We start from the raw sequence: 17,902 nt of genomic DNA on the forward strand, positions 1-17,902 counted from the left end.
ATTTAAATTATTTTATCAATAATGTCCAATTTTGTGCAAGGACGCATCACTGGGAAGATAACCGGAGAAATAATGCTCTCTACTTTGAATTAGTGGGTGGCTCTTAAAAGAGCCGTTTTGATAAAACATCAGAAAAGACGGTTTATTTCTTTTTGGCTGCTGTCTTTTTAGGCTTAGCAGCTTTGGGTTTAGCCGTTTTGGGTTTAGCGACTTTGGCCTTTTTAGGGCTCTTGGCTGCTTTTTTAGGAGTCGTTGGTTTCTTTGCCTTTTTGGGGCTCTTCGTTGCCTTTTTGGGGCTCTTCGTTGCCTTTTTGGGGCTCTTCGTTGCCTTTTTGGGGCTCTTAGTTGCCTTTTTAGCAGCGGGTTTCTTGGCCTTCTTCGGCGATTTCTTAGCGACGGTTTTCTTCGCGGCTGCGGTTTTGGGTTTCTTCGCGGCGGCGGGTTTCTTGGCTGCGGGCTTTTTTGCTGCGGGCTTCTTGGCTTTAGGAGCGGCTTTCGTCTTTGTCTCGGTTTGTTTCTTGTTGAGTTTGAACGAGCCGGAGGCGCCGGTTCCTTTGGTCTGGACCAGGTTGCCTTTAGTCACCAGACTCTTAAGGGCGATCTTGACGCGGGAGTTGTTCTTCTCCACATCGTATCCACCGGCAGCGAGCGCTTTCTTCAGGGCGGCGAGCGAGACCCCGCTCCTCTCCTTAGATGCGGACACCACCTTAACGATGAGCTCGCCCAGGCTCGGGCCTGTTCTCTTGCGTTTAGCTGCGGGCTTCTTCTTGGCCGCTTTGGTGGCGGCAGCTGCTGGAGCGGTTTCTGCCATGATCCCTGGACTCGAGCTCTAACTGTAAATAGTGAGCCTCTGCTGTCCGGAGCTGCGCATTTAAACACAGCATGAGAACCGTGTAGTCTCAATGTAGCCTGCTCCGTGTCTGTGCTTCTCCATGAGCGAACGCTGCTTGTGTTTTCTCCTTTCATATTTTGAATAAAATTGAAGTTGTTAAGTAATTTAGTCGAGTAAAACCAACGTGTACATCGTGTAGAGGTACTTAACTTTATATAGAGACCAAAGATTGCTGCAAGTGAACGTTTACTTGAACACCGTCAGATCAAATCCACGGCTTGTGCACGGTAATGGACAGGGTTGGGTGTACTTTTCATGTAATATTGTGTATTAGCACTGATGAATATTTGATGGTGTCGTCCGTGTTTTTAGCAAACACTTTGACAAAGTGTTTAATGAAAGAAACATCCCGGATGCACTTGAGGAGAGTTTTATTCAGACGTTGTTTTGGTCAGCTTGAAGCACACAACACAACACAACACACCGGTCTGTCCTTCATCTCCGGGCGGTCACTGCTGCTTCACACGTTCAGCTGCTTTATTGATTCATAGCCACTAATTAAATCTCAAACCCAACACCTGCATATGTTATAACAGAGGGCTTTTTACACACATTTAATTTTTTTATTGATTTTTTTTTTTTGAACTGATGAATAAAACTAATTAGTTTAGTGGTAGGCCTACTGTGTGCAAGCGTTTGATATAAACGGAAGCAGATCATTTCTTTAACAAGGCTGGAAGGGAAATGCACATTCATTTTTTTTAGCTTATTAATGCTTTATTGTTATGGCATGTTTATATGAAACAACAGCATCAAAAAAAAGAATTTTTTTATTTTTCAGTTTACTGCCTTTTTAGGAAATAATACCTTTCCGGCATATTTACAAATGTAAGATTTTTTGAGGTTTTGCGCATGACTAATATTTTTTTCCCCCATATAAGCGTTCAAATATTACATAATTATTTCACAATTTCAAACAGCATCACAAACCAGACACCAAGAAGGCAGCCAACATGAAATTATTATATTATGATGTATAGCATCTGCCTTATACTTTTAACATGTTGATATTGACTGTTGTGAACAAATTAAGGGAAAATGCTTTTGTTTACTCCTAATTCTATTTACGGAGATCATAATGTTATTTCTCAAGTCAGCCCACATCAGTGACTACAGTGACACAGGCGGAAGAATGTGGGTCAGTTGTATTTTGACATGTTTTCCACTTCTGCTCTGTGGGTGTAACAATCCACACTATAAACAAGTGGCTGAATAAGATTAATCTCATGTTTTTAACAATCAGAGCACTTATTGTTTTAGAGTTGAATACCAAAAAAGCCTTTTGCCTTCCAGCCCCAAACCCATCTTTCATTTGGAATTGCTGTTGCGATACAATATAATCACACAATAGCAATGCTCTCCCACATATTTTGGTATTTGTAGCAGTGGGTGGGAATATATTCAAGTTTATTCCATCATGCTGATTACATTACAGTCTGAACCACTGTAGTGAAATCAAGGGACTGACCCAGTATTGATTTAAAACTGAATCAATGTTTCATACATCACGTGCTCATCTCACATTATCGTGTCGCACTTATGAAAACTGATAAAAGTGTCCATGGACCAGACATGATTCAATTACCCTCAAACAGTTTGTTGTGCAATCACCCAGAAATTCTTAGTAATATTTTGTGTCTCCACACTTCTCTTTTCTCATGTTCTGAGACAGTCAACATGTAGGAAAACTACCTTATTTGACCAGGTTGACGATAATTCAGAGTCGCAGAAGACAGGATGACACGATTGACGTGTTAGTCATTTACTTCCGTATGTGTTTGTAGGAAGTGTTGAGTGTATAACAGCCTGTGTGTCAGACATCATGTCATTAATAGAGCAGTATGGACCCCAGGCTACTTCCTCTAATGCTTTGTGAGTATCATTTTCTCATTCCTGCATTTATTTCTTATTTTGTATAATGCTAGTGAATCAGTGTTCATCTGTATTTGAATATGTTATGCATTTAATTTATGTTTTCATTCATGCTGCTAATAATCTCAGTATCAAATCCACCTGAAGTTCATGATATCTGTGCGTGAAAGTGAAATATACTCACATGTGCTGCATGCATGTAGCAGAGTGAGATTATTGTTTTATCGCAGTGTGTTTATTGTTTATCATGAGTTCTGGCAGCTTGTTTTCTCTAGTAGATCTTTACTAGCAGACAGTGCATCTATATATAGTCTTTGCTTGTGATGTGCTGATGACAAAGATGCCATTTCCCGTATTCATGGCATACAAAATAAGATCTAGTGTCGTGTCTTTAAACTGCATTATGACAGCATCACAAAGATATTCTTTGCAATCCACATAGATTTTTTTTCTTCCACCATCCGTCATCATTGACTCACTTCATTGTTGACAGATCTCACAGAATAGAGATGCATTGAGTTGATTTTATAGCATATAGATGATAGAAAGAGTTTAGCTGAGCAATTCTGTTCAATAACAGTAACATAAATTGCGGTGTAATCAGTTGCAAAATACCATTGTCGCAGCTTTGTTATTTTTAATTCCTCTATAAAACAGCTAATTTCTCTCCCAAACTAATCAGTGTAAATTATTCAAATGGCGATTTAAACTATGCTTCTCTTCTGGAATCCCTTTTTAAGGTTTTAAAAGATATTCATACAATTCAGTTTAGAATCAATATAATCTATTAATTAATCAATCGATGTAACTGTCTCTTTTTGGTTTTTAGTGCTGATTTCAAACATCCACCTTGGAGAAACTCAAGGTGAGTTATATTTCCTAATATCTTCACACATATAACACAGTAGATGAGTTTATGTGTGTGTGGTCGTGTACAGTGTGTGTTGTGTTTGTTGATCATGTCATTTATTGGGTCTTAAATGATATAGACTAGCTCTGTATGAAATTAACGTCTAAGTTTAAATTTCATTTGAATGTTTCATGTGATATTATTGGGAAACCAAAGGCTGTTACACTGTTACACAAAGGCTGTTGAGTTACACTCAAAATTATGGTGACATTATAAGAAGGGCTTTTATTTACACAGATTAATAAAAGGTGGTTGTAAAAAGCACTTCATTTACAGTGATATCGTTGACTTGATTGCAAATGATTGCACATACACTATTTAAACTGAACAGAGATGATGACATCACTGAATTCAATGATAAACTGCATTTAAATGTCATTTTGCATTATTTACATAATAAATAATTTGTTTTCATAATTAAGGTTGTTCAGTTTCTTTGACACAATCTTTTTTGTTAAAAGTGCTATATAAATACAGGTGACTTGTAAATAAAGTGAGTTTATTGTTCTCATCATGCAGGGCACGAGGATACAGAGGAAAAGGGCAATAAGTGTTTTCGTTGTATTGTACATTCCTGGAGAAAGACACATAATAAACGCTGCCACATGTGGCCACTTTGGCTTTTTTAACAAAACTTCTGTTTTTTGTTTCGTACAGAGCCACCAATCGAATGGTACATACACAATTAATTAACTAGTAAACGTTAGATGTTGTATGTTGGACAGACTGAATGTTAACTGTGACTGCTTTATCTTAATACATGAGATTAATTAACCACATCTGAATTATATTAAAGATGTTATTGCCTTATGGACATCACTTTGATATCTCTGGCTGATAACAAGATACTTCCTCAATTATTGCAATGAAGCAAGCAATTTCTGTAAAGCGGCTTTGAAACGGTATATATCACTGTGAAAGGGCCAATACAAATAAACTTGAACTGCATTACTGAATTAAGCACTCAATTTGAGGAGCCACGTCTCACAGGATTTGTATCTTCATGTGTCATCTCTTTGAGACCTCTTATAGTTAGAAGAGCATAAAACAGCTTTAATTACTCGTAAGGACAAATAAAATAAGTTGAAGGTTTAGGCAAAATAAGGAAATCTTTTATATAAATAAGAGAAATCATATAGAATGATAACTATAGATGATGAATAAAGACTACTTATTAACTCAAGATTGTATTGTGAAATATTTACAGACAAACCCAAAGTAAGTGTAAAGCCGCAGAGTTCAGTGTTCACTGGAGACACAGTTACTCTGAGCTGTGATGTGGGACAGTCAACGAGACGAACGATTGTCTGGGTCAAAGACTCTAAGAGAATAGAAACTGGTGATGAAACAAAAACATTGAGAAATGTGAGAGTCTCTGATGGAGGACAATATGCATGTGCTGTAGGAAAAGAGACCACACAAGGCCATAAAGTCATGCTAACAGTGAGAGGTAAGTGCTGTTTTTACAGTGCAATCTGATTTTGAGTTCACTATACAAAAATGAAAATGAACAGCATTCATCAACAGTATTATGTTCTGTCCTAAATAAATTTCACACAGAGAGACCCAAGCCTGCGTTGCGTGTTGAGCCTGATGTACATGTGATCAGAGGACAGACGGTCAATCTCACATGTGACATACAGGAGACAGACGTCAGCAGCTGGAGCTACATCTGGAGTAAAGATGATTCAGAGATTGATGTCAGTCAGTCACAGGAATACAGAATCAGTTCTGTTAATGAATCTCACACGGGTCGTTACAGCTGTACTGGAAGAGAAACAGGAGGATCACGATCCTCACACACCAGTAATACAGTTACACTCACCGTATCAGGTGAGAGACTTTATATCTGTTTATCACGCATGAGTAAAAATATCTATAAACCTATTTTAAGAAATAAATGGATTTATGTTAAAACTAGCTACCCTTAACTGACTTCATTAATTTGATCTGCTGACCTTTTATTTTAAAACATCAGGATCTCGAGTACCAAGACCAACATCTTTAAATGTTTTGATGATTGGAGTGATTTCAGGACTCAGTGGTGCATTTCTGCTCATTTTGTTACTGGTCCTGCTGTTCTGCTGCAGACGCAACAAAGGTGCATCTCATCTCTTCACATCAACATAGACCGTTTATACAGACAATCTTATCTATAATGATCTTTGGAAGTTTTTTATGCTTAAAGATGATTTCATATATATATATGTCATAAACCGAGGCAGGGGAGCCATTTGTGGGTCACTCCTGAAGTTTCTCTGTGTTTGAGTAGGTGAAGGATCTCCATCTCCGTCTACAGACCATCAGCTGCAGAACATCAGTCAGACATCAGAGCATCAGAGCAACCATGGACAAACACCAGCGTGCTTCAGTCAGTCCCACTCAGAAACACTCACAGTGTCTTCACATGAAGTGCAATGACCTTTTTTAAAATAAAGTTATAAGATATCAATGTGTGACAAGGCAAGCATGGATGGATGATCTTTGCGTATCTGGTTTATTTTATCATAGACAACAAAATAGTAGCCATCAACCGTTTTGAACAAAACATCAGTATTACAAACAACTGAAAGACTAAAGCCAGAAAAAGAGAAGAAAATGTCTAACACTTTCATTATTTTGTTAACGCAGACTCTGTAACCGGGCCTCCGTCTGTGACCTATATGAATGTTGGCCTGAAATCATTGGAGGAAATGAGGAAGAAAAATAAAGGTATGACAACAGTTTTGCAGTTGTTTGTTGTAACGTAACACATAAAGATAAAGGCACGTATGATTAAATAAATATGTGCTCAACTCTTGTCATCTGTTAGGAGAGCAGAGTTCTGACACCATTTACTCCAAATTGACGTTTTAAGGTGAAATAATGCAAAATGTCACAATGTAATGCAATTAGAAAAATACATGCATACATACAAAATGTTTTATACTTGTGAATTAATTAGCATAATTTCAGGCGCTGTTTCTGGATCAATATGACGAATGCTCGGACAACGTTCATCAACACTGGATTACAAAAAAAAAAAGAATATGTTGAAGAATTTGATATATTACCCTGATTATTAATTGTATTGTTTAAATAATTAAACATAACATGCAAATCTTCATAATCTGTGACATTTTAAATCATGATTCTGACCACTGATACAGTACTGCATTTACTGTTACATTTATTATATGTATTACAGAATTATGAATATTAAAAGAAAATAGCAATAGGCCTCGTCGTCCACTAGATGTCATAATAGACAATTTTGTCACTTCATCCACATTTTTTATTTGCACTTGTGCATTATTTTTGTTATATACTGTGTGTTAGTCCTCTTGCTTTCATACCTGTGCTGCTTGTAGCCTGTTTTTATCATTTAAGCTAATCAAATGTATTTTTCACACATGTTGCTAAATCTAAATAAAGTACTATAGCGCTTCAATGTGGGAACTGGATGTGTTGTAGGAACTATTTTACAGCTATAAGGAAAATATTACACATTGCTTAGAGCTATCGTGTCTCACCTTGAACACAAGAGATGTGTTCTTCCAATGCAGATATTTTTATAAATAGTGAAAAGATAGAAATTGTTACTGAGTTTAATTATCTTGGTTTAATTCTGGATCCAAATATTCGTATTAAAAAAAAAATGCGTTTAGAAAATGGTAAGGACTATACAATATGACTTGATAAATTTCAGACAAATTAGACAATGATGTAGCTAAGACTTTTATGCATGTCTTTTGTTGGGGTCAAGCAGGAGAAACTATTGTTAAACCTTTAAAATATCTTTATAAGCAGACTTTAAAAAGCCTTCCCGATATCACCACTGTAGGGTTTGGGAGAAATCAAAATTTTTGAGCTTTGATCATTTTATACTTTTCTCACATTTGTGTAAGGTATCTAACATTTTAAATGGTTCGGCCCCTTTGCGTACTTCATGATTTTGTGTATTTTCTCTCTATGTCTCTGTAAGATCTACTAGATCATCTACTACAGATTGTGTTGTTTTCTTTTGTCACTCTGCCTTTGTATTATCATCTATCATCTTTGACTTGAGTTTTCTGTCATATGTCTACAGATGATCTTACTGTGAATTAACAGAGGTTTAGATGCTGATGTTTTCTTGCATTTCAGTTGAAATCACCATTATAGTGATTAGTGTTTCTTTGCTTTCTCCCATCATGCACTGCAGCAGGAAGTCTTTCATTTGACATTCAGCACTGTTGAGATTCATATGATTTTTGATGTCTGTGCACTTTGTCTAGAGTATCTGATAGTCAAAGCACTGCTGGATCTCAAGCTGTAGTAGCAACTTAGCAAATATTTTCTTAGTTTTCTTGCCATTATAAATATGTTTTCAACACACAAAAACATCAGTCAAAATCAAAAACAATTTAATCAAACTTATTCATAACTCATGCTACATGCTACACAACAAGGTCACAGGACAACAATATAGGACTGTTCTAAATGTATTTCACTGCACACACTCTTAAAAATAAAGGTTCTCTATTTCCATTGATAGTTCCATGAAGAATCTTTCCATTTTGCACATGTTTCTTAAAAAGGTTCCTGAGATTATTAAAATATTCTTAACACAAAGTTTTTTTTTTTTTTTTTTTTTTTGAAAGGTTCTTTTGGGAAACAAAAATGGTCTTTCTGTCACATCGCTAGAATGCTAAGAGTGTATTGCATATACTGTTTCACAAAATAGCAGACATCATACAGTGTGTATCGTTTCCATAAATTATGCTTAAACCCAAAACACAAAATTTACATTGAAGTATATTTAAATCTCCACTGAAGTGACGTCTCAGATGTATACAGTATGTGTTTGTGTCATATCTCTCCAAGTTTGCAGTAAACCGTGTTAATTGGATCTGAATCGGGTTCTGCTGCCTGGTGAACTGTAGCTTTTACTCGAATAGTTCTGTCTTGTCCAGATTGCTGTTGCTCCTGATTGTCTCTATTCACCTCCACGCTGTCCACTTGACAAGCCTTGGTCTGAGCAAGACACAAACCAACAAATAAACAGGTCACACAGAGTTTCAATGCATCTAAACTGATCAAAGAGCATTGATTCAAAGTACAGTCTCACTGTTCAGATGTGATTCAGGAAGATATTACATACATGTCGTGACGGACTGTCGTAGATGGTTTCTACTTTGTTGCTGACCGTGTTGTTTCCTGGAGATGTCTGGGATGCGGCCGGCTTTTCCACAGTGCAGTAAATAGTTTCATGATGCTGTTCAATCACAACACGACTGGACTGATACAGAGAGAAAGAACAGAGTTTAAAAAAAAAACAAGTCGTGACAAATAATTCACTTCTGAGAGACAATTTTGGCTGAATTATACCTGTGGGTGAACTTTTGAACATCTTCTTCTCTTGACAAATACTAAAGTCCCACTCATAACCAAACCCAACAAAACAGCACCACATACGGTGACAACGATCCAAACGATGAGCGATGGGAGGATATGATAATCACTTTGCAGCTTTTCAGGGCCTGAAGATAAATACAAATATTAAAACACATTTTACAAAAAGAAACGACAACAACACAGCTATTTTCACCTAGACGTTTAATTTAATTTAGTTGTTATTTAATTGTTCATTTTAATTTTTAAAACATGCAAGAAAATTCAAATAAAATGACATTTGAAAGCCTGATGTGCTTTTGTACAGCTTATAGACTAAAAACAATGTTCTTAATGGAAGGGGTAATAATTAGACCATGCTCAGGTACTGTGCTAATTAACAAATGGGCCTTGCCATCATATTAAGCTCCTCATCGACACTGATCATAATTAAGATGGAGTACTATTAAATCCGAAGCAAAAGACCACAGACTTACAGACACATCTCAGAATAGCTCAGAAGAAAAGCATGATTCTAGCATGATAAGCATGTTATTAGCATGATTCTAGCATGGTTAACATGTTACTAGTATGATGCTAGAATGTTTTTTGCATTATTAGCAAGTAACTAGAATGCTGTTAGCATGATGAGCAAGTTAGAAGCATTTTATTAGCATTTTTCTAGCGTGATTAGCAAGTCACTAGCATGTCGTTAGCATGATTAGCAAGTTACTAACATGTTGCTAACATGATTCTTGCATGAAAAGCACGTTACTGGCATGATGCTAACATTATTAACTAGTTACTGTCATTTTGTTAACGCTTAAGTAACTAGCATGATTCTAGCATGATTAGCATGTTACTAGATGATGTTAGCCTCTTTTGCATGATTAGCCAGTTACTAGCACTTTTCTAGCATGGTACTAGCATGTTGTTACCATGATTAGCAAGTTATTAGCATTTTGTTAGCATGTTTCTAGCAAGATTAGCAAGTTAATACCATGTTAACATGTTTCTAAGCTAATCCAGTTAAAACCACTTGATTCAGTAAAAAAAGAAAAGAAAAAAAAAAAAAGACTAGACTGGCCTGCTTAAAAAAAGTTGCCAAAACGACTTTAAAACTAGCTTGGGAGACCAGTCAAACCAGTCGATCAGCTTACGCTGGTTTAAGCTATATTTTCAGTAGGGAGATGTTAAGCTTTACTATAGCAATAGACAGCTTAAATACATCATAAGTCTTATTGTATAAAAGTTTTCAACCCCTCAATGAAAGTCTATGGGATTTTAGGTGGTTTTAATAGTCTGGTTTACGCAAACCTTAAGCCGGATTAGTTAGAAAACATCTAGCAACCCAAATCACACCAGTCTGAAGGTCTGACCCAAATTTGGTGGTTCTAGCTTGAAAAGTCTAGAAGGAGATACATTTTTAAATTTGGTGTCAGAGGAAAAAGTTTAAATGAGATTTCAGTAAGATGGCTTTTTCAAGCCAACTTAATTATTGATTATTTCAATGGGTTACTAATGACACATCATAAATATGCAAAGGATGAATGATTACAGGTTAAAGTTCAACTGTGTGTAACATAACATCCGTATTGACCACGAGTATTAAAGAAAGCATGCTTACACATAATGGGAGTCTGAGAATGATTCCTGCTCACGTTGTTGTTGACGTAGCATTTGATGTCGCTGCTGTCCAATGCAGTGACAGTGATGTTAATGGAGGAAAGAGAGGATCGTGTCTTATCACAGACATTTTGGTGGCAGTCAAACGTGGCCCAGCTGCCATCAGCCGAACAGTTCACTGTGGCCCGACACACTCCAGCAGATGAATTAAAGTCATATTGATTCACGTTGATTACAGGCTTAGAGACAGTGTCTGGAAAAACACCAGGGATAGCAGCAGCATCTGAGCTGAGATACTGAAGTATACATCATGTTATAATCGTGCAGTGTAAATGAGATGCATAGATCTTACCCTCCACTGTAAGTGTGAATGCAGCCAGAGGTTTAACCTCCCACTTCTGAATGGCCTCATACAGTCCACTGTCATTTTCCTCAAGGTTGAGTATGGTCAAAGACCAGTCTGAGACATTTAGTCTAATTCTTTTCTCAAAATGAGGAGAAATGTCTTTTGTGTCTGTAAGCTCTTCTTTCCTGTTGAATCGTAGCCATCTAACATTATTTAGTGACTGATTTCTGGGACTGATGCTCAGACGGATTGAGCTTCCCTTCAATCCATAACGATTCACTTGGCAATCAGTGACAAAACCTGCATGAATAAAAATTGACAATGGCCTACAATGGTCAGACATAACAGTTCAGTATATTGAAGACCAGTATCTTACGACAATCGAATGAAACAATGAAGAGAAACTGAAGACTTTAAACTCCCTAAAATTGGCTAAAATAAAAACTCTAGTTTGTTGCGACTTTGCAGTAATTCGTCTATAAAGCCTATATACATTTCAGTTTAAACGTATGGGGTCTGTAAGATGCTGGAAAAAAAACATTTCTGATTATTCTCAATGCTGAAAATAGGGTTGCTGCTTCATTTTTTAAAATGTTTTGATGGATAGAAAGTAAAAAAATATATATATATAATAAGACAAAAACAGCATTTATTTGTAATCATTGTAAGAATAAAATTATTTACTCTCACTTTTAATCAAATTAATGCATCGTGCTGATTATTGATTTCTTTTCTTTTTTTAAATCTTTCTGATCCCAAAGGTTTGAATGATTAATCTTATAAGAAATATAAAATCAAATGATATACAAAGCAAGCAAAGAGTATAAAAAATTGCTTGAAGGAAAGCCATACAGAAAAATGAAAAGTATTTTTATATGTGGATCTTAAATCTTTCGTACAACTTAAAAAGGCTTAGTATTGCACAAGCTGTAAGGACTTCTTTTACAAACTACACTCTGAGATAAAAAAAAAAGTTATAAAAGCTGTCACTGAAGAAAAAAAATCATGCTGTGAGTTCTTACAAATATCTTCTTTCATGTTCTACAGATGAAAGAAAGACACATGGGTTTGGAACAACTCAAGGGTGTTATGTTGAGAACCATTCCTTAAATAGTACAGATTACAAAGAACCTGTGAGGGGAATCTTTGACTGTGTTTTGAGCTGGGAAATCCTTCATAAAGTAGGTATGTACCTAAACTGAAGCAAAAAATCCACCGCAGAATGAGTTTCATAGCTTTCAGCTCGACTGAAAATAAGACAGCAGATTTCCTGTTGAGCACCTGCAGGCCGGAAACAGGAAAGGAACAGAAAAGTGAATGTCAGCAGTGCAGTTCTTCTGCAAAACAAGTTTGATGTACAGAGCACCAAACCAATTAAGCAATCTAAATGAGTAATTTAATTCTACCTCAGCCAAGGGCTAATAACGTCTCATTTTTAAAATCATCTCAGACTTCTGTACTTCTGTAAAGCTCAAGTAAATTAAAACAATGAGCGATTACTGTAAGCACTGTAAATGTGGGCGTTTTTGGGTGGGTGGGTGGTTGTGCATTTGTGTTTAGTTATGCATTTACCAGAGCATAACAGAGTTTTCGCCTAGTCTAGTGGAAAGTCTGAACCACTTCTGAACTTGAGGTGAATTTTCAGTCTTTTTTTATAAAAATGAGTCACAGACAGCAGAAAAGGTCATCTCGTCTCCAACACACACGCTCTGACAGACAATTATAAAATGAATTCAAATGGAATTTCAAAGTCTCGCCTACTCAATCTAAACACCACAAACACAGATTAAAGATTCTAAACTAAATCCTAAATGTTACATCAGAAATGTGCTCTTATACCTTTGTCTTTTTACACAAAAAAATTCAGATTGTGCCACAATCAGCTAAACCTGTTTAACCAGAGAACACTTGCTTTAACCAGTCATTTCAACTTTAACATGCACATAAACAACCAGCGTGTTGTCAAAAATGCATATTACTTGTCAAATCCAGAATTGCAGAGCTGCACACATTATACATTCAAAAACAATTGCGTGTGTACACGCTGCACAGTTAACTCAGTCTATTTCAATATGAATTCAAATGAAACAGAATATGCATGCATTTACGTATCACTCATTACATGTCAAATGTTTAAAAGCAGGAAATGGATCACATACTAGAGTATGAGTTCTTACCTTCAAGACCTGTTGTAGTAAGTGTCTTGAACAGGATGAGTTGCAGTGGTTTCCACTCTCAAACTCAAAAGTCTTCCTGTTCGTTTGCATGTTTGACACGAGTTCATTTCTATTTATGACCCACTATGTGGAAATTATGTTATACTTAAACTATGATTAGTACATGACAATGTACCCTAACCTATCTATATAACTGGAGTCTTTGTACCTTATTTTTTCCCTAAATGGTGCACAGAGCTGGCTAGTAACTAATCTGGATTATTTAATAATCTGTTTCCAAAAATTAATTACTTGTATTTAGATTAAATTACGTTTTCAAATAATCAGACTGCAGTTACTTTTTTTATAGATTATATGATTGCATTTTATTTACACAATAGCAAGAAAATGGTTCTTCTATGGCATCACTGTAAAGAACCTTTCAAAGCACCTTTATTTTTAAGTGTGTAGACACTCGTGTTTGTGCGGGATGCGGGAGAGTAAAATGATTCGCAGGAGTCGCGCAAAATAGAACTATCCGAACATAAAATATAACTAAAAGCATATAAATTGTTATTTATCTGTTGCACAAAAGCAAAACGAACAATTAACATTAATATGACTAATGTGCAAAGAGCTAGGGTTTCTATTTATAACAGGTGTTTAAAGCGTTGCGCAATGTATCCAGTCACAGACATAGCTGTTGATTTCTGGAATGCAATAACCAATCAGAGGTCATATGATGCGATTTCAAATTTTCCTTTCCCCTCAGAGTGTCACAAGCTCTTGGTGCATAATCTGTGATCTGTGAATTTGCAAAAGACTAAATTCTCAAATCCAAAGGAATATTATTTATAAAAGTTAAGATTCAACCACTCCTAACTAAAACAGCTCGTTCTAACACGCCCCCACATGTCTACATCACTGTGTAGGAAGATTTGCATTACGCCACCCAAAGTTGGCGTAACTTTTATTCTCGCTGTTGCCACCGCTGCTGCCATGTCATGGAGACACTGTGTTTTGTTGTGAAAGTGAAACTACTTTGTTTGATCTTCCAAAAGAGAACACAGCTAGAAATCAGATGTTAAGTTGTATTTACAGCACTGTTCCAGAACAGTTCAACCCAAATATTCAGAACTGTGCATATTTAAAAGATCAGCCATTGATGATTCAAACACGAATTTTGATCACTGTAGAGCAGTGCTTGTTGTTTCTCTGATCACAAATGCAGACATGGTTTCATGTTTACGTGGCGCGACATGCAACACAATGTGTAAAAAGACAGAATAAGTCATTATAATCAGTAATTATGTCCCCACTGGATAGAACAAATGCCTCGTTTATAATGGGTTTTACTGGGAAACACAACATCACAGTATGTTAAGGGGCGTAACATTTCTGTCGCATGCTTGAGGTAATCGGCCAATCACGATGCACTGGATAGCTAGCCAATCAGAGCACACCTCACTTTTCAGAACGGTGAGCTTTGTAAAAATCGACACATTTCAGAAAGGCAGGTCATAGAGGAGAAACAATAATGTACAGTATGTGGAAAATAATGTGTTTTTGAACCTTAAACCACATAAACATTTCATTACACCAAATACACAAAATTATGTTATTTTTAGCAATGTCATATTACCCCTTAAAGTTAGAATCAATCCAATCACAGCAGTGCTGAAAAGTGTAAAAGAGTCATTGTGCATACTTTCATTGTGTAATAACAGAGCTTTATGAGATCGTGATGAACTGAAATGTCAGCTTTTAGTGAAAATAAAGGAAGCGCTGCTCACATTCTGCCAAACCATGCACGCAGCAGCCCATGCTTGCTTTTCTGTTAAAAATAACAGGGTTGTGAATGTTGATGCTTATCCTAAATAACAAATATTTTATTGGGAGTATTTATCCTGGTATTGGTGGAACTTACAGAACAGAACCATTTCATGTAAATTTCTTCGATGTACTGGAAAATATATCTAAAGTGCTTACATGACATGCAGCTAAACAAATCAAATTAATTGTGTTTGTTATATATTTTTAATTAAAGTGCAAATCAATTTAATAAATAATGTAAACTTGACTGACTGCTTCACTTCCACTTTAAAAGTACATATTTGTATCATAATGTGCATATTAGCACATTAAAAGTACATATCAGTACCTTGAAATAACACATTAATATGAAAGAAGATATAAAAGTACATACAGTAGTACCCTAAAGTACATAAAGGTCTTCATCTAATGGAACACAATTAATTAAGTGCTGCCCAGACAATAAAACTATAATTATTAAGATATAATTATTGAGTAGAGAACTACATCTAAAAAAATTTATTCCCTGTGTGTATATGTGACTTCATACAGTTGCTCAAAAAAATAATAATAATTATGTGCATACTTTAGAGGGACTAGAGATGAAGGCTGAATTCATCTGCATCTCGGTGCACTTTAATCTTAGATTTTCATGATGCTGGGAATTTTAGGGAATAAACGCCGGGTGTTTCTAACTCTCAGTTCCAAATCACACCAGGTGTTATGAAACTGTGATTTAACACATTGATAAAATCATCATGCCACTGTTTCAAAACTTCCCATTTATTAAAAAACAGAAATTTGAGACATGCTAAATGACCTAAAGACAAAAACAAAGTCATTCTTTTTTATCAACTTAAACCATCTGAATGATAATCATATTGACATTAATAATGAAAGATGTGTCATTGGTGGTTACCAGGTTATGTGGTATATATTGTCTGCATGGTGAAATACTCAGTGGAGGAAAGAGAAGTACTGTTATATTGCTGAAATAATACTCTATTACAAACAAAAGTACTGGTGTCAAAACAGTAGTTAAGGAAAAGTACAAAGTACTCCTCTTAAAAACTGTGATATTTAATGAATTACCAAAAAGCATTCATTCATATCAAAGATCTGTGTCTACTCTGAACAAAACCCACTATTATCTTACACACAAAATATGCAAATTAGTGGTCATGATACAGGAATGTCTTTCTCAATACCTTGAAAAATCACTATTAAAGTACCCATGAACCTGAAGTTGCAACTGACTTCAGTGTTGTGATGTATTTCTGAGTGAATATGAATATTGAATAAAGGGCAGGGTTTTATTGAGATGCACCTCAGCTCAGAGCAGATTCACGGTTGGATAGAAGTGAAGAAGAGAATATTCACGCTTCACCGCTTCTGGGTCCTAACACCTGCCAGACGCCCAAAGACAACAGCAAACTGTGCTAATATACACCCACAATGTCACTTAACACTGAAAGATTATGAGCTTAAGCTTTATCTCCATACTGAAATCCCAGATAGCCTGACAGTGATTCAGCTAAAATATCAGTGTCTAAGATTGTGAGCACGGAGGCTGAAAAAAATTTTGATACTTTTTTTTTTGACACTTCGGCGGGCTTGTTTCGCTTCGATGGCTTTCTGCCTCACTCTGCGTCATACTACGATGTTGATAAATCTTTAATGCATTGGCTCATCCTGTTCAAAAGGCTCCTCTGTTAGTTGACCAATCGCACTCTTCAACGTCATCACTGGTCTCGTGGTAAGGAGAAAAAGCAGGTGCAACGAGCAGAGACAATGAACGCGATCGTTTTGAGATGACTCCACTTTATCGCACGTTTGTTGGCAGTATCTGAATATTACTGATGTAATATTGTGTGCGTGAATAGAAAGTAAGTGTATTTTGTTAGTTTTTTTCCTCAGAATTATGCTGATCGTTCTTGCCGCGATTCGGATGTATCTAGCGCCATCGCGTCATAGGAAATTGTGTTATCTGCATTATTTAAATACTGCTGCCATCCTGTTATTCTTTGCTCTATTATCATAATAGCTACTGCAAGTAATACCTGCTATTTACAGTAGAATATGACAATGTGTTAGATTATTAGTGATTTATGATTACATGCTATCATTGGTTCGAATGTGTTCAGTCACTATAAATGTGCCAATGGCGCCATCTTGTGGCCTTACATAGTATGACTGTCTATTGTTTTCCTAGTACTGGCATTAACCGCTCACATATATGGTTATTCATATTTGTAAAGAGTATTGCCTATCACTTCTAAATGTTAAAGTAAATTAATGTAATCACTCATTTAAGTTTATATCTGTATTTTGTTCCAGAAACCACACCTGTTACCTTTTGAAATTATCATCAGTAAATCATTCAAAGAGATTTGGAGTCTGCAGAGTGAATTCATTACCATTGATGTCATTACACAGTTCTGACCGACTGTCTGCAGGGGTTCGAAACAACCCGAATTAGCGCAAACTTAAATCTCAATTACAAATGGTCCTTCGAGCCGGATCTCGAATTACTGCAGAAGAATGGCATTCCGTCCAGAGCCTCCTGTTGTCCGCCCCAGACGACATTTAAAGCCACCAGCATACTTGGCAGACTTTCAAGTACAAAGACCTGGACCTGAAAGAAGATCCCTGCAACCTGCATATTCTGATGAAGATGATGCTGAACTTGCGTCACTGTCTGCCGAACGCGAGTCTCGTGTCTCTACCCCTATAAGTCAACATTCACAATTCAGTGACTTGGTGATACAAGATGAATGGCAAGATACACTGGGAGACTCACACAGAGAAAATGATGAGCTTCGTAGCTGCGTTCAACACCTGCCAGAGATTTTATCTGCGTTACAGGGACTGAAAGCAGAGAACGCCATCATGAAACGTGAGATTCAGCAGCTAGCCACAAACGTGGCCACCTCATG

The 17,902-nt window shown here is 36.3% G+C and overlaps 3 protein-coding genes across 4 annotated transcripts in view; 1 reads left to right on the forward strand and 2 right to left on the reverse strand.

Annotated features, from left to right (window-relative positions):
• LOC132128408 (titin-like) overlaps window positions 1-7,059 on the forward strand; it is a 34,229-nt gene extending 27,170 nt beyond the window's left edge. Inside the window, exons 10-16 of the mRNA XM_059540175.1 lie at window positions 4,882-5,124; window positions 5,235-5,507; window positions 5,653-5,775; window positions 5,947-6,045; window positions 6,306-6,386; window positions 6,487-6,531; window positions 6,630-7,059. Coding sequence (XP_059396158.1) covers window positions 4,882-5,124; window positions 5,235-5,507; window positions 5,653-5,775; window positions 5,947-6,045; window positions 6,306-6,386; window positions 6,487-6,530 — 863 coding nt within the window. The 3' untranslated portion in view covers window position 6,531; window positions 6,630-7,059. The remainder of the gene's footprint in view (window positions 1-4,881; window positions 5,125-5,234; window positions 5,508-5,652; window positions 5,776-5,946; window positions 6,046-6,305; window positions 6,387-6,486; window positions 6,532-6,629) is intronic.
• Window positions 143-838, reverse strand: zgc:110425 (uncharacterized protein LOC553782 homolog). 2 transcript variants are annotated; one of them, XM_059524196.1, is made up of 2 exons: window positions 434-838; window positions 143-388 (listed from the first exon to the last, which is right to left on the reverse strand). In XM_059524196.1, exons 1-2 carry the CDS (start codon window positions 809-811, stop codon window positions 143-145), a joined length of 624 nt encoding a protein of 207 aa, XP_059380179.1. In that variant the 5' UTR covers window positions 812-838. The 2 variants fall into 2 exon arrangements, with proteins under 2 accessions (XP_059380179.1, XP_059380171.1); XM_059524188.1 differs by having other exon boundaries at window positions 143-838.
• Window positions 7,060-8,452: 1,393 nt separating the features above from the next.
• Window positions 8,453-13,158, reverse strand: LOC132113573 (uncharacterized). Its single transcript, XM_059521407.1, has 7 exons — window positions 12,405-13,158; window positions 12,192-12,279; window positions 11,005-11,298; window positions 10,654-10,905; window positions 9,024-9,175; window positions 8,797-8,934; window positions 8,453-8,669 (listed from the first exon to the last, which is right to left on the reverse strand). Exons 2-7 carry the CDS (start codon window positions 12,229-12,231, stop codon window positions 8,505-8,507), a joined length of 1,041 nt encoding a protein of 346 aa, XP_059377390.1. The 5' UTR covers window positions 12,232-12,279; window positions 12,405-13,158; the 3' UTR covers window positions 8,453-8,504.
• Between the last annotated feature and the right edge of the window lie 4,744 nt (window positions 13,159-17,902).

Source organism: Carassius carassius, chromosome 3 (assembly GCF_963082965.1).
Source record: "Carassius carassius chromosome 3, fCarCar2.1, whole genome shotgun sequence".
In the NCBI taxonomy this organism is placed as follows: domain Eukaryota; kingdom Metazoa; phylum Chordata; class Actinopteri; order Cypriniformes; family Cyprinidae; genus Carassius; species Carassius carassius.

Bases quoted from the DNA above. Each gene is read 5' to 3' on its own strand.
- zgc:110425 (XM_059524188.1), bottom strand. From the start codon at position 811: ATGGCAGAAACCGCTCCAGCAGCTGCCGCCACCAAAGCGGCCAAGAAG.
- LOC132113573 (XM_059521407.1), bottom strand. From the start codon at position 12,231: ATGAAACTCATTCTGCGGTGGATTTTTTGCTTCAGTTTAG. The intron at 11,299-12,191 runs GTACATACCTAC...TTATTCATGCAG, and splicing joins GATTTTTTGCTTCAGTTTAG to GTTTTGTCACTGATTGCCAA. The intron at 10,906-11,004 runs GTAAGATCTATG...GTGTTTTTCCAG, and splicing joins ATTCACACTTACAGTGGAGG to ACACTGTCTCTAAGCCTGTA.